Source organism: Drosophila takahashii, chromosome X (assembly GCF_030179915.1).
Source record: "Drosophila takahashii strain IR98-3 E-12201 chromosome X, DtakHiC1v2, whole genome shotgun sequence".
In the NCBI taxonomy this organism is placed as follows: Eukaryota; Metazoa; Arthropoda; class Insecta; order Diptera; family Drosophilidae; genus Drosophila; species Drosophila takahashii.
In genome coordinates, this window is record NC_091683.1 from 23,128,886 (window position 1) to 23,143,703 (window position 14,818).

At 38.6% G+C, this 14,818-nt stretch overlaps 2 protein-coding genes across 2 annotated transcripts; both read right to left on the bottom strand.

The window, feature by feature from the left end:
- Window positions 1-1,795: 1,795 nt before the first annotated feature.
- Window positions 1,796-8,348, bottom strand: LOC108067570 (NK1 transcription factor-related protein 1). Its single transcript, XM_017156652.3, has 3 exons — window positions 7,950-8,348; window positions 2,763-3,309; window positions 1,796-2,319 (listed from the first exon to the last, which is right to left on the bottom strand). The coding sequence occupies exons 1-3, from the start codon at window positions 8,020-8,022 to the stop codon at window positions 2,067-2,069; spliced, it is 873 nt and encodes a 290-aa protein (XP_017012141.1). The 5' UTR covers window positions 8,023-8,348; the 3' UTR covers window positions 1,796-2,066.
- Window positions 8,349-9,215: 867 nt separating this feature from the next.
- On the bottom strand, window positions 9,216-14,318 carry Fpgs1 (Folylpolyglutamate synthase 1). Its single transcript, XM_044393836.2, has 5 exons — window positions 14,127-14,318; window positions 13,344-13,749; window positions 12,448-12,624; window positions 10,625-11,472; window positions 9,216-9,763 (listed from the first exon to the last, which is right to left on the bottom strand). Exons 2-5 carry the CDS (start codon window positions 13,656-13,658, stop codon window positions 9,355-9,357), a joined length of 1,749 nt encoding a protein of 582 aa, XP_044249771.1. The 5' UTR covers window positions 13,659-13,749; window positions 14,127-14,318; the 3' UTR covers window positions 9,216-9,354.
- Window positions 14,319-14,818: the final 500 nt, after the last annotated feature.

The window sequence follows — 14,818 nt, forward strand, 5'->3', positions numbered from 1 at the left end:
AATTAAAAATGCTATTCAAATCTCAATGGCTGCGCAAATGAACCGCATGAATGTGAGAATTGCGAGAGGAAAAAGTTTTGAAAGAGCCAAAACCAGAAAATGTGAATCATCTATCTGCAAGTGGCTGTGGGATGGGGGTTAGATGCATTTTATTCATTAAATTACATTCACATTTCATAGACGATTTCATGGCAACGTTAACTCGCTTTTTCGCCTCCCATTTCCGTTTCCATTTGCATTTTGCATTTCCATTCTGCCGTTCTGCCATTTTTCCTATATATTTTTGTTGTGCCCCTCTTCTTTGGCTTTTCCGTTTGTTTCCGGTGGCTCCCTTCAAGTATCTTTTTAATTAGCGTTCTGTGCCGCTCTGCACCACTCGAAAACTACTCTGCCGCCAGGATCTCTCCTCCGCCCCTATATCCTTCCCAAATCCTCCATGGGGCATGGCATGCCCTCTCCCTTCCTCTCTCTCGTTAACTCACTCACCGCAGATTCAATTTGTGGCTAAACATTTCTCCTCCTTTTTGTGTACCGAGCTAAATGGGCATGAAAATATAACTGTAACTACAGGCCTCACTCTGTGGCGTGAACTCGAAGACTTACAATGAAAAAAATAAAAAAAAAGCTTTCCATTTTTAAATTCGGTTGATGAAAAATATCTGTCACTCTTTCCATAACCAATTAAGTTTAAAGTCCACATCCAAGGAACTTTCGAAGAAACTCGTGAATCCTCTGTTAGAACTTGTTGAGAATTGTAAGCACACACGGGGAACATATTATACATATTATATTACAAGTATTCCATGTTTCTTGTTTCATATTACATGCACGTTAATTCAAAGTTACCTATCATGTTTCAAGTTGTATGTTGCACATTGCAAGTAAATTTTAAATACATAAATTGCTCAATGTTAATTTTGAAAGTTGATTATTAAATGCTATTTTTAAAGAACATGCTCTTCTCAACTTGTCTCCAGTTCGTCTTAGTCAATGTCGACTGTATATGACGCGTCGCGACCTCAGTCGCATCCTCTCAGTTGCACTGTTGTCGTCCCGTTCTGGCGCACGCCCCCGCTCATGCGCGTTCTGCGCTCCGTTGGCCCGTTATAATTGCAGGCAGAGTTGTTGCTTGTTTTCCGGTTGGTTGCTTCAGCCCTGCTCTCTCACTATCCCTCTCGCTCTCTCCCCGCCCCACACCACCCCCTCTTTTTGGGGTCCATGCGATTATTATATGAATAGAGTCGGTCTATATATGTATGTATATGTACAGACAGATATCCTGCCGGTGGGTGGGCATGTGTCGCGGGTTATTTGCTATATAGCGACAAATTGATAACGTTTTGTGCGATTCGCTCAAGTTGATTTTCAAGCATGACTCACAGCTCACCGATTGCAGATTTGCAAATGGGCGAGCGGCATTTAACCGTTACGTTGCGCTATAGTTTGTCCCTTTCACATTTCCTTTGTGCATTATTAAAACGTATTTAACCTTTTTTATAAGGAAACCTTGATTAGAATATAGTAATTTGTTTTAATTGACACACAAATTTAGATCGATATAAAATTATTATGCAAATATAGACTATAAATTTAGAACCTACTAGATCAAAATCCAAAACTAATTAAACAAATATGTAAGTAATGGTAATGGTAACAAATATGTAATAATAAAATAAGATAGCAATATCGTCTAATCCGAAAATTGAATACAATTTTCCACCTCCCAAGTAAAAACCACAAGATTTGCAATTTAAGGTTTATTTTGGCCAAAAAAAAAACGTTCATAGAGTGCGACGAAAAAAAAGGTTTTGTGGTATGTATATTACAGTTAATTCGACTATGCTTAGTTTATGATTATATCGTTAAGTACGTACATATAATTATAATATCGGGTACGTTCGGTAAGCATGAGCATATGGCTGCTATTTCGATAATTCATCCCGATCGGTTATTGCACAAAAACTGTTTTCTTTATACGTATTATGTACATAGGCAACTGGGAGGAGCTGGGGACTGGAAGGTGGCGTATTTGTTTTATTTATTTGGGTGGGCATGGGACGTGACTCCTACATTGGACAGCCGTGGACGTAGCCGACGTTCCGGAAAATGGCCGCCGCTGCGGCGGAAGTGAGAAAATTGCATGGATTGCTGGCAGCCGCTGCAGCGGCAGCAGCGGCGCTGAAAGAACTGCTCAATCCGCTGGGACAACAGCCCAGGCCGCCCGCACCGCCGCCATCCTGCACCACAAAGTCCTTTTCCATGGTCGCCTGATGACGCAGCTGCTCCAGGCGCAGTTGATTCTGTCGCTTCCACTTGGTCCTTCGATAGGGAAAAGAAGAAATATCGATTAGTTGGCGTTGCCACATTGTTGCGATCGATTACCTAAGCACAACTGTACTGATCTTCGGCTTTTTCCCACAATAAATTGTACACTTAAAGCCCAAAGCTATATTAAAAGGAGGGAACCTGTTTTAAGCTATAGAAATCAACCATAAAATATATAAGGTAACGAAAACGACCGGCGATATCCTAATCTCTTTAAGCACAACTGTACCCTTTTTGATCAAAGATAACTGTTCTGGTTAACCTTAACTATGAATTAATGGCAAAAGGCCACACTGCGTATGAGTGATAAACTTTATTTTTGGTTGAGTGATTTTAGGGGGTACTAAAACTTAACCTGCGTTTTGGTTTGAATCATTTCTTTAATTTTTGACTAGCCTTGAACGCTTTTTTTTAAAGTAAACAGTCAGTAAACTCACCTACGGTTCTGGTACCAGGTCTTCACCTGCGTCTCGGACAGATTGAGCGTTTCGGCCACATCGCTGCGATCGGCGACGCTCAGGTACTTTTGGCACCGGAACTTGCGCTCCAAGTAGGCTAACTGGGCGTGGGTGAAGGCGGTGCGGCGGCGTCGCGGCTTCCGGCCGCTCTTGCTCAGCTGCAGCTTGTGCTCCGCATAGCCGCCACTTGGTCCGCCGCCCGCTCCCGACCCACTCCCACCTCCATTGGGATCGCCGCTGGCACTACTGGCCGCCGCTGCCAAGAGACCAGCGGCCACGCCCGCCGCCGCCGCCGCTGCACTCAGTCCAGTGGGAACTCCTCCAGCTCCACCACCGCCTCCCCCCGATCCCCCTGAGCCCCGATCCTGGGCCGAGAGGCAGGACTCCACACTGGAGTCGTCGTGGTGGGTGAATCTGCGGTGGTGATGGGACAGCAGAAGATCCTGCTGGCAGCCCGGTGCCGTCGAGTCCGGCGTGGACCGATCCTCGATATCTATATCCGAGTCGTCATTGGATAGCTCGAGTTCTGAAAAAAAGAAAGTTTAAAGAATGATTTGGAAAATTACCAAAGAAATTCATTGTGTTCTAATATCTGATCGATCCTTACTCAATATACACCCAAAAAAAACTCGATATGAATCGTAGGTCAATTTGACCTTTTTTAAGATCATTTTTAACTTGATATGGGGCCAGGTAAATGTGATATGTTCGAAATGTAAAAAATCTTATTTCTGACCAAAACGTACACTAGTGCGAGCGAGAAAACATGCTTGAAGTACGTCAGTTCGAATTTCGAATCAGTCTTTCTCCCTTCCACTCATGTCATTTTGCTCGCCATATTGATTCTTGCGCTCTTTTTCGAAGTTAGAGAATCTCCGAGAGAGAGAATTCGGCAAAATGATATTATTTAATGTAAATTTATGAATATTTCAGGTAAAAACGATATGAGTAGGAATAACCAGAAAATTACCTGGACTTATCGATTTTACGGCGACGTGCTTTTTTTTGTGTGTAGGACTCAAATCATTTTTTAAGTCTGAATTGGTTATAAATCGAAAGCAATTTGAATGCTACAAGGTAAATAACTAAAGTCTTATACCTTTAAAATGTTTTAGTTTTTAAGCCCGATAAACCCTTTCATTGGTCTACAGAATTTCTTGTCGAACTTAATGTTTTATGCCCAAATAAAAATGATTTATGATGTTATATATGTAAATGATCTGCAGATATACCACCATATCACCATTTACGTTTAAGTACGAGGCTGTTCAAATCGCCCACCCGAGAAAAAAGGGTGGGTGAAAATGCTTTTAAAATGAGCATATGTAAAAAATATGGTTTTGAAAGGATTGACCACTTGAGAGGATTTAAATGGAGTGGATGGTAAGGTTAAGTAGACACTATAGATTGTGCAGAATTAAGAAATTAAGACACTGTTGCCTGCTTTCAGGCGCAGCGTGGCGTTAATGCGTTGATCCTGTTCTACCTCCTGCTCGTCCAGCCTGCTCTTCCTCTTCTTTAGCGCGTGCAGGCACTTCCGGTCTAGAAGCGACCCGGGGAACTCATTACCGCACCGCCATCCGGCAATAGACAACGCATCGAATGGGAATCGTGGGCTGGGACGGGGCGGAATCAAGTGGGCGTTGGTCCATTTGGATGACAGGGCGGCGAATCGGATGAGTTGCAATTTGCAGCAATCAACGTGTTATTTTTATCCGCCGCCCATATCCTGTTACCATTACAGGACTCCATTCGTCCCCCGAATCCAAATCCAAGTCCAAAGATATCCAAAACGGACGCTGCGGGCTGCCTGATTAAATTCACGTGTCGTCGAGCTCTCAATTGTTTCCTAAAGGAATTTACATGGTCTGCTCCACATTGCACTGGGAAAAAGATATGGTGGCCCTTACAACTAATTCTGAGTTCTTTGAAAAAAAAATATAATCCAAATCCTTAAGAGTTATTAATGAAATAAAAAAGAATTAAAAAATATTTGTATATTAACAAAACATAAAATAGAATTATGTATAATATAAAAGTATGAGCTATTTAAGAAATTATTAAAAAATATTTTTCATATTTTTATGGAACCAAAATATATTTTACTAAATGTACAATTAATAAATAATATCAAAACCATTTTTTTATTATGTTTTTAGTGTTGGTGCTAAATAATTTTTATTCATTTGATGAAGTCTAAGTAGTGAATTTATATTAAAATTTTGAACGAACATAACCAACTTTTTATTTTGTAGCCCCATTTTGCACCCCATATTTTCTTAACAAAAAATTTTTCTCAGTGGAGTTTACTTAGCATTCAAGTCTTTGGCAGAGCATCATCTTCGATTCTTCGCCGCAGGCGCTCACGTGTGTCTGCCCAGCAAGGATTCTATTATTTCACTTTCCGCCCACTTTTCGAGTGCCAACTGAACGGGCGGAAATTATTTTTATATTTGTGTATTTTAACCCCAAATGGGTTTCGACTTCTGATTCTATTTATACCGATTTGCGCAGACAGGACGGAAGGGTAGATGGTGCATATACGAAGGGATATTCAATTATCCGTGTGTGTGTATGGATATCCTGGGGAGCGTCTCGAGTGAGTTCTTTCTTTTTCCTCGAAAAGTCACGTCGTATCAATTTGCGGCACAATTGCCATTTAATAGGCACTTGAACTCTGAGACACACATATAAAAAGCAACTGAAGACAGAGACGTAATGGAAAAGGGCAGAGAAATTTAGAAATGGAAGGAGAAAGCAGTAGAAATTTACTCGCATGTGCCGGCAATTTAGACTTGTTTAAGAATGACGTATGTCAGTCCTAACAATTACTGCTTTATATTATAAAGATTTCTCATTCCTAATTTATTTTCCATTTATTTAGTAAATTTTTAGACGTCTTCTAATAATTTAAGGAAAAATAGGAAGAAAGGAAATAACTTATTAAAATTATTTATTATTTTATTTTTTGCCACAATGAGTAGAATATTTGTATTTCTGCCTTTCTTATTTATTCATTAATTAAAACTTAATTAGCTTAATAATTTAAAAACATGTGTTAGTAAATCATTAAAACATTTCTCTCCCCTTGAATTTCAGAAAAAATGTGAAACTGAAACACACACTTGCAGTAAAAGTTTCACTTTCTCCGTCTAACTGACAGCAATTAGCCTCTAAATAGTTGTAATTGTTGAGCTAAACTTTATTTAATGTCATGCATAATTAGAAGAGAACACATGGCTCATACAGTTGGCTCAAAACCAAAAAAACGAAGCATAAGTAAGCCGACACCTGAGGCGGTGCACTGTGAAAAAAGGGAACAATTTAGAAGGCAATTTATATTGTGTAATTATTATGTTAAAGATATTGCAAATTTAACTATTCAATAAATGTTGTTTTTATAAAAATTAAAGATATTACTTAACAAAACAAAATACCGTTATTTTTTAATTTTTCTTATTTACAACATTATACAATTGCGCTTGGTATTTGTCCTTGATCTTAAAATCACCAAACAAGGAAACTAGCATATTTATTTTCTGTGTACTTGTGCGAGGATGAGAAAACATTTGTCGTGACTGAGTTTTCAGCCAGGATCTCAGTCCCATTTGCACTTCCATCCACCACGTTATTTTCCCTTTCGGTTTCAGCTCCCCTGGCTAAAAACAATTAAAGTGTTCGTACGTGACAAATTGCTCGAGCGCAGGTTACGAATAAAGCAGTGTCAACAGCAACAAAAATATTATTAACTGCTAACTGCACACGGAGAACAAATTGGTATTTATTGTATTTTGAAAAATAAAAAATGTTATTTTACTTAGAAAATTACAATTTAATTTTAAGTGCATTTTTTACATACTTCGCTTAATTTATTTTTGTTATAAAATGCTATATAAATAAATTGAATCACAAAAAAACATTAAAAATAAATCAAATCATCCTTATTCTTTTAATAAATATTTACTTTAATTTATACCTAAAGCGAACGGGTTTTCTTTCGGTGCAAGCAAGCAGTGCGCAATTAAATTACTGCCCAAAGCTATGGTTTTGTTGTTTCAACTCAGACCCTCTCGCTCTCCCATTGTCAACCCATCTCACTCGCACTTCTTTCCCTCTCCCTCTAATATTTTTGTTTGCGATAATTGAGCCAAGTGTGAGATTTAAATGCCACAGGCCAAGCTGGTAAACAAAAAGATGGCTAAATTGGGGGGCGTTAAAAGTCGAGAGTGAGCAAGGCAATTTGTCAGCGGTTTTAACCGAAAACCCCCCTCCACAACCCAGTACAGACAACAACAAGACATCAAAGAATGGGAGGATGAACAAAGAACAGGCTAATTGGCCAACAAAGACGTTTAATATATAAAAAATGTAAGGTTATTTTTAATGACATGACTGAACCAGCGAATGTATTTCTTTATGGCAAGGGTTAAGATTTTCAAATAAAATATTTAATATTAAAAAGGGGTTTTAATCAATTATAATAAAATAATTATTTGTATTTTTAGAACATTTCAAATATCGGGCTTTTCCAATCTTAATTTTACTTTCTACCTAGCATAACTATATTATTAATTCTTTGTTTTTTTTGGAAATATTTCATGTTTTAATGTTTAATTTTTGTTAATTATCAAAAATGTGATAATAAAGATCTTAATATTTGATATTTTCTATTCTAATCTATAACATTTAAGAGCACATTTGTGGTCAACTCGATTTGAAAAGTTTAAAAGCTTTCTATGCATTTTCTAAAGAGCATAATTAGGGACTTTTTGGGATAACGACATATCTCCGCCCAGTGCATTTCGTCGGCGGAGATATGTCGCGATTTATTTGGCGGAGATATGACGTTTTGAAACGACATATCTCCGCGCGGAGATATGACGTTTAAAAACGAAATATTTTCGCGCGGATTTTTAAACGTCATACCTCCGCGTGGAGATATGTCGTTCGTAGAAGGGCGGAGATATGTCGCGCGGAGATTTGACGCTATGCCGAATTTTTTACAAACATTTAACATATTGCAAATTCAAAAGGACTTTAACTCAACATAACAATTAATCTTTCTTATGCTAATAGTCAAGATACATGTACATTGTACATCTGATCTTAGTCAGTAATCTAGACCTTACTGTTTAGGATTAATTTCCTTGTTTGACTGAAACTTACCAGAATCTGTTTGTCGTCGATTGATTAAATCGCCAAGGAGATCGCGTATTAGAAAAGATTTTGAGCTCTGCATCGTAGTGGATTTGCAGTCGTCAGCTTTTTTTGATTTTAATGTAATTTTCGAACTACTTTAGGCCAGGTTTTGTGGTATCTGCCCCATTTTAAACTCTTGAAACTCTGGTTAAACAATAACAAAAATCCGGAATAGTTCCAGGGGTTTATTTTTTAACTGCTTCGAATGGTTTTTCTTTTTCTTTTAATCCTCATTCGTTTAGCCGTCGGCAATATTATAAAAACAAGTAGTGATTATCCTTGCGCCAGGATCTATGAGTTCTACGCGTAAACAAGTCTTCCAGGACGAAACACGCACACCCACAAATACAGTTATCAGAAAGTAACTGTAACTGAACCGCTAAGCGCCAAGTCAAATGAACAACTGAAATGCGAAACGTGGAACGTTTATTAATCCTTTTAGCGAACATCGCCAGGATTCACCCCCTTACACACACACACACAAACACAGAGGCAAGTGAATTACGCGGATTTGTTGCTGTAAACGGGACAGTTTAGCGCCCACGTCGACGTCGACGCTGGCAGAGCAAAGTAAAAAAAAAAACTGGGTGGAAAAAATTCATGTAGCTACAAAAAGGAAACTTTCGCAATGGCCGCTGCCATTTAACCGTTATTTAATCATTTGCTTTAGTAGCGCGCAGCATCATCATCGTGCCATCCCGCTCGCTCACCGACTTCCGCTGTCCCGTTAGCCATTTTGTTTACCGTTAATCTCGGGGAGAGCAGGCTAGCCTGCGCTGGTTGTCTCTCTCTCTCGGCACAGGGTTGCCGCCTTGCTATTGGCTGTGACTTTGTTATTATTGCATTTTATGCAACTACCCCTAATGCCTTGTGGCAAAAAAAGCAACCCTTAAAGCTTTCTCCTCTCACTTTGACCCAGTCTGATGCCGCCTTTCAAATCTCTGGCAGTCGCGGGAGTTACGAGCTCTGAATCGCATCCAAGTGACAGGTCGCTTAAGTTTAAGGACTGTTAATGGCGAAAGGACATCTCGGATTTCCGTCGGAAAATCGACAGCCCTGCTTGGTAGGAAAAACTTGGAGATTTGTATTCTCAAAGGACTAATGTGATTTTTTTTTAAAGTCAGAAATAAATCCGTTTTAAGTGTTTATGAAAAACAAATTAAGTAAAACTCAAAAGGATATATAAATAACAAATTTAATTAAAAAGAAAATGGAATAAACAATTTCTTAGGATTTACGTTTATATTTTCATAACTTTTTTAAGTCCGAGTATTTTTTTACATCTGGATTTGAGGACTGTGTGGGAATGGGCTTAACTACAACTAAATCTAATGCTATGCAATTGCTTTTTGTTTCACAAGGAATGCAAGTGTCAGTTCTGGGATTCATCGATTAGATCTAGGGCACTTATGGCGGCACCGAGTAGATGAATGGAACCGGTGACGAGGACCTCGAGCTGTTGTCCGCCGTTGTCCGTTTGGGGAAACCTCCGCCGGATGGCGGTGAAGGCATCGCTTAGCGTGTCGTACACCTGGCCCTGATCCCTTTGCTGCTGCTTCTCGCAGAGGCGACTCCACTCCGCGGCAATGATCCTTGCCCTCTTCAATTGCATTTCGGCACTAAAGCGAACCATCACCTGGCTGGGTGCATTCGGTGTGGAGGTGGCCAAATTGGGCACGAAGCAGACCATGTCGAAGGCACAGGTGCGGTTCAGTAGCTCCAGCAGGGGCGCGAAACCGGATTCTCCGGTGCGATTGAAGATCAGGATCTTTGGGTTGACGCTGAAAGAGGAAATAAATTTCATAAATAAGAGTGTGACTTTAACAATAAATCAATTCCGTAAGAAGCCATACTAAATTAAAATCTAAGCTAATTCAATTCTGATTTAGTAGCAAAAATAAAACTCTAAAATATTTAAATTTTTATATTTTTGTGTTTTAGATTTTTATGTCAATCCGTTTTGGGTGATTTTTTCTACTTCCCGTTTTTTTTGTCCAGACTTTTATATAGTAGTTTAGAATTTTATTAATATTGTATTGTTTGTCTTATCATTTTTTTGTTCAACTAAAGACTTTTTTAATAACTTTGAGTTTTACACTTATGTAACTCCAATCGCCTGACATTAATAATAGTTAATAATTATAGTTAATTAATTAATAATTATAAATATTTAGTTTCTAATATAATTTCAGATATTAGATATTAAACTAAATTAATTTCTAATCATTTTTCATAATCATTTATTATAATTTTATATTATTATTTTTAATATTATTTTATAATTATAAAATAAAATTGAATAAATGATTATCAAAAATGGAATATAAGAAACTAGTTAAATTTGTATAAAAAGTATATATTTGGTCATAGTAATTTATAATATACTAAAAAAAAATAAATATTTCAGCTAGAGTCTCGGATATGAAATTGGTTAATAATTCATCTGTGGTTTACAACCCTAGTCAAAAGCATTTTCACAAATTTGAATGTTAACTGTACTCATATTTTGAACCTATAATATAAACATTTTGGCACCTATGGAAAGAGCACTTCAGTTCCGTTTAAATGACACAAAAATGTTGAAAATACTTTTGACCACCCCTGTAGTTAGATCCAGGTTCCCCTGGCCCTCCTCCACTCACCTGTTTCGCACGCTCTTTTCGAACCAGTCCGTGCACACAGCCATGCTCTCCAGCGTGTGGGCTCCGTCCAAATGGAGCCGCATCCCATGCCAGTCGACCAGCTGACACCGACCTGGCCAGTGGGTGCTGATCAGTCCGCGCAGCAGCTGGGGATCCATTCTCACCTCGTTGGGCGCTGGACGCTGCTCCTGTGGCAGGGGTCTCCTCCCGGCCTGCGTTAGCCAATCTCCGGCCAACTGAATGGCCAGGGAGCCATTCAGACGAATCATGTGGCTAAGTGTCCCCCAAATCGGAGCATATGCCTCCGATCGAAAGTAATCTTCGGTGGGTGGAACTTCGTAGAGCGTGGCTGCCTGCTCCTTTGTCCGCTGGCGAATCACCTGCAGGCACTCCGGCTGACTGACATGCGTGAAGACATGTGATCCCGGCTTGATGACGCCCGCCTTCTGCCAGGCAATTTCCGGCAGCGTGCGACCCAAGAGCTCCGTGTGCTCCAGTCCCAGCGATGTGATGCCCACGGTGCGTACATTTCTCACGATATTCGTGCAGTCGTGCTCCCCGCCGATGCCCACCTCCAGGACGACCACGTCCACGTTCTTCGCAATGAAGACATGAAATCCCAGAATGGTCAGGAACTTAAAGTAGGCCGGCATGTCGTGGTCGTGCTCCCGCAGCTCCCACAATCGATTGTACACCTTCCAGAACTGCTCCGTGAACTTATCCTTGGCCAGCAGCTGGCCGTCGATGCGGATCCGCTCGTTGGTGGACAGGATGTGTGGGGAGCTGAAGAAGCCAGTGCGAACGCCCTGATGACGCAGCAGGGATTCGGTCAAGGCGCAGGTGGAGCCCTATGGGTAGATAAGAAATCATGAATACATTTTTTAAAATAAATAAATAAATAATAAAATGAATTTAATAAAATAAAAATAATAAAAAATATTAATATTAAATATTAGATTAATAAAATAGGTAAGTAAAAGTACATTAATTACAAAAAAAAAACAAGTTCAGGCTTAAAAATAATATAGGTACTTATAAAACTAAACTACCTATTAAAGGTAACGCAAAAATTCCATTCAAAAGTTAAGTGCCAAATTATCAGAATTATAATCCACACGGGAAACATTTATATCTGATTATTTTAGTTATCTATGAACGTGTCCTAAGTACGGTACCTAAAAACAGATAAGTCAAAGCTCAATCATGGCCAAATGAAATTGGAAACAGCAAAATTTGGAGAGTAAACAATAATTAAATTTGTGGACAAGTTGATACTCCTTAAATATATAATCTAGAACATTTTGGAATTATCTTTATAAACAAAGAATTTATATTTAATTTGAAAAGTCTTATGATAACCGATTCTGAGGAGATAGATTAAGAATAAATACCATCAGTAAGTGGATAACAGTTCTAGTTCTAGAATGGAAATATGTCTGTAATAACTTGTTCTTAATGAATGAATGTTCAAATGAATAATGTATCTAATTAATACATATTAGATATACCCAATTGATAAACGCATAAAGGGTATCAAACACCCCAACAGATCCATCAATAAAAAAAATATCAAATTGGAAGCTAAACAAATCTTATCAGCAAGTGAGCGATTAGCGGCCTCGCAAAAGAGAGGCCGAGAGAGTTCTCTGATTGGATGAGAGAGAGAGAGCGGTAGAGCACAGTGAGAGAGCAAAGCTAAAGTTGATTAGCCTAATTAGAAACCAGCTGATGTTGGATAACAAGTGGTGCATGAAGAAATACTTAAAAACTAAACCAAACAATGAAAACAGAACCCGAAAACAGGTTAAGATCGTGCTGCTGACCTTGCCCTTGGTGCCGGCCACATGGATGAAGGACAGCCGCTCGACGGCTTCAAGCGGCAGCCCGCTCCGCTCCAGATACTTAACGGTATCCGCCCTGGTATCCACGCGACCATTGATCATCGAACTCCTTATGGCGGCATCGTTCGACTGCAGGGAGTTCAGCTGCTTGATGGCCTCCTGAAAATTACCAAAAAAGTCTCTTTTATTATATATTTAATATATTTAATATTTAATAATATTTAATATTTATTTATATATTTAATATAGAAGCTACAGCTTGAGATATAGATATTTCAGTACTGACGATCAAACTTTTATTTTTGCGATTTCAACTTAGAAACCAAATTTCATATTAATCAGAAAAATATTTTTTTCGCAATAATGATCCTAGTTTTATTCTTAAGTATATGTATATGTAAATATAAACCGTATTCAAACACTCAAATGTTAAAAAAACAACTTATAAAACTGTAATATTGGTCAAAATAGATCAAATATGTATAAAAAAGCAATGACTAACTAGTAATAATAGTAACTTATGACGGTTTGGAAAGCTTTATGTCGAAAACGTTTTAAATCTTTATGAGGTATTGCAAGTAGTCATAAAAAGGTAGCTTTATAATCATTTTACACATAATTTTAGGCCAGAAATATTTGTAATGCAGGAAACATAAATACAATTTATTAAAATATCATATTTTTGGAATTCTAGTATTATTAAAGATATAGGAAATTAAACAAATGAGATTAATCTTTTTGTTATTACTGACTAAGGTCCCAAATTAAACCTGACAAAAATTAAGCCTTAAATATAAAGTTAATATCCCAGTTCTTGGTCTATAGCGATCTATTTGTTTTAATTGAGCACTTATAATTGTGCGTTTTCGTAGACTTACCTCAAAGGCGGCATTCTCAGCCTTGTTGTTGTTGGTGCTGTTGCTATTACAATCATTACTCGCACTATGATTTCCATTTAAAGCCGGCAATCGGGGATTAAAGACGAGCTCAGCCAGGCTAACGCCCGAACCCGCCGATACCGCCAGGTGCTCCATGCGCTGGATGCTCACTGTACTGAGGGTGGTCGCCGTACTGTAGGTCCTCACTGTACCCGCACTGAGGGCTGAGCTCACTGTACTCGATAGGCCGACGGCGACTGGCGATCTGGGCTTGCGAACGCGACGGACTAAGCGGCCCAGCTGGCGAGCAGCCATATTTATAGAGCCGGAACCACCGTAACCGTAAACCTCCGGCGATCGGCGATCCGCTCTCCGGCCGCTGCTCTCTCAGGTGCTTCAGCGGTATCTAATGACACAATGAAAAAAAGGAAAAGCGAGAAAAAACTGGTAAATAAATAACACCAATTAAAGCATAGAAACAGCGTTGAAATGTGGGACAGACCGGCGGCTGAGTTATGTTGAAAAAGCGCGTGTGCGTGGCTTGTAAATTCTAGACCAGACCAAACCGATAAGATTTTTTTTATCAGCCCAGCACAAATGGTAATGAGTAAATAAATCTTTGCTAATGCGCACGTGTATTCAAATATTGCGCCAGATAACGGATAACGATTGCGATAACTGGATATGCAAGCTCGATAACAAAAGCGGGCAATCTATCGCACACACACGTGCTTCGACACACACACACACACATATTGTTTCACCAAATAAACATTGGCCTACCTGCAATTGCAATAAACAAATGTCAATCTCAGTGGTTTCCAGGTAACTCTTCGCCCTCACTCGATGACAAATATATTTATTTAGATCCAGATAACTACTAATGAGCTTTCACAAGTATGATATTTCATTCGCTCCACGCACAATTTGTTTTGCAATGAAAACAACGTAATCGCGCTAGCACAACAACACAAAATAACATGTGCCCGGCGAACAGCTGATTTAGCGGCAGAGATGGCGAGTTGGCCACTTTCAAGCGAAATCCGGCTAGCTTTCATAGTTCGTTTTTAATTTATATGTTTTTTATTCGAGCTTCAGTTTTAATTTATTCATTATTTACTTAATTATTATTAGAAATAAAGTAGTTAAAAATACTAAACTAACCCTAACTATACCCTAAGTAGATTGCCAGTGATTTCATTGATTTCCCTTATCTTATATTGTCATGACAATTCAACTTTATAATTGGGGGATTCCCTAAACTGTTGAATGGCTGAATTGTTGAAAATGCAACAAAAAATTTCAGCAATTAAGGGAACGACCCAAAATGGCTCCTGTTGAATTTTCAAACAGCTGTTACTTGTTGAAAAATTAAAACATGTAAAATTTGATTTATTATTGCTAGTTACTGTCTAAAAGTGTTACCAAGGTAAAAAGAACCACAAATATGCTTTCTAAGTTGATTTTAAAATAAA

Excerpts from the sequence above, each read along its gene's own strand:
- LOC108067570 (XM_017156652.3), bottom strand. The coding sequence starts at position 8,022 with ATGCAGAGCTCAAAATCTTTTCTAATACGCGATCTCCTTGGCGATTTA. Across the intron at positions 3,310-7,949 it reads TCGACGACAAACAGATTCTG|AACTCGAGCTATCCAATGAC; the intron begins GTAAGTTTCAGT and ends TCTTTTTTTCAG. Across the intron at positions 2,320-2,762 it reads ACCTGGTACCAGAACCGTAG|GACCAAGTGGAAGCGACAGA; the intron begins GTGAGTTTACTG and ends TCCCTATCGAAG.
- Fpgs1 (XM_044393836.2), bottom strand. The coding sequence starts at position 13,658 with ATGGCTGCTCGCCAGCTGGGCCGCTTAGTCCGTCGCGTTCGCAAGCCC. Across the intron at positions 12,625-13,343 it reads CTGAGAATGCCGCCTTTGAG|GAGGCCATCAAGCAGCTGAA; the intron begins GTAAGTCTACGA and ends GGTAATTTTCAG. Across the intron at positions 9,764-10,624 it reads GAAAAGAGCGTGCGAAACAG|CGTCAACCCAAAGATCCTGA; the intron begins GTGAGTGGAGGA and ends TTCCTCTTTCAG.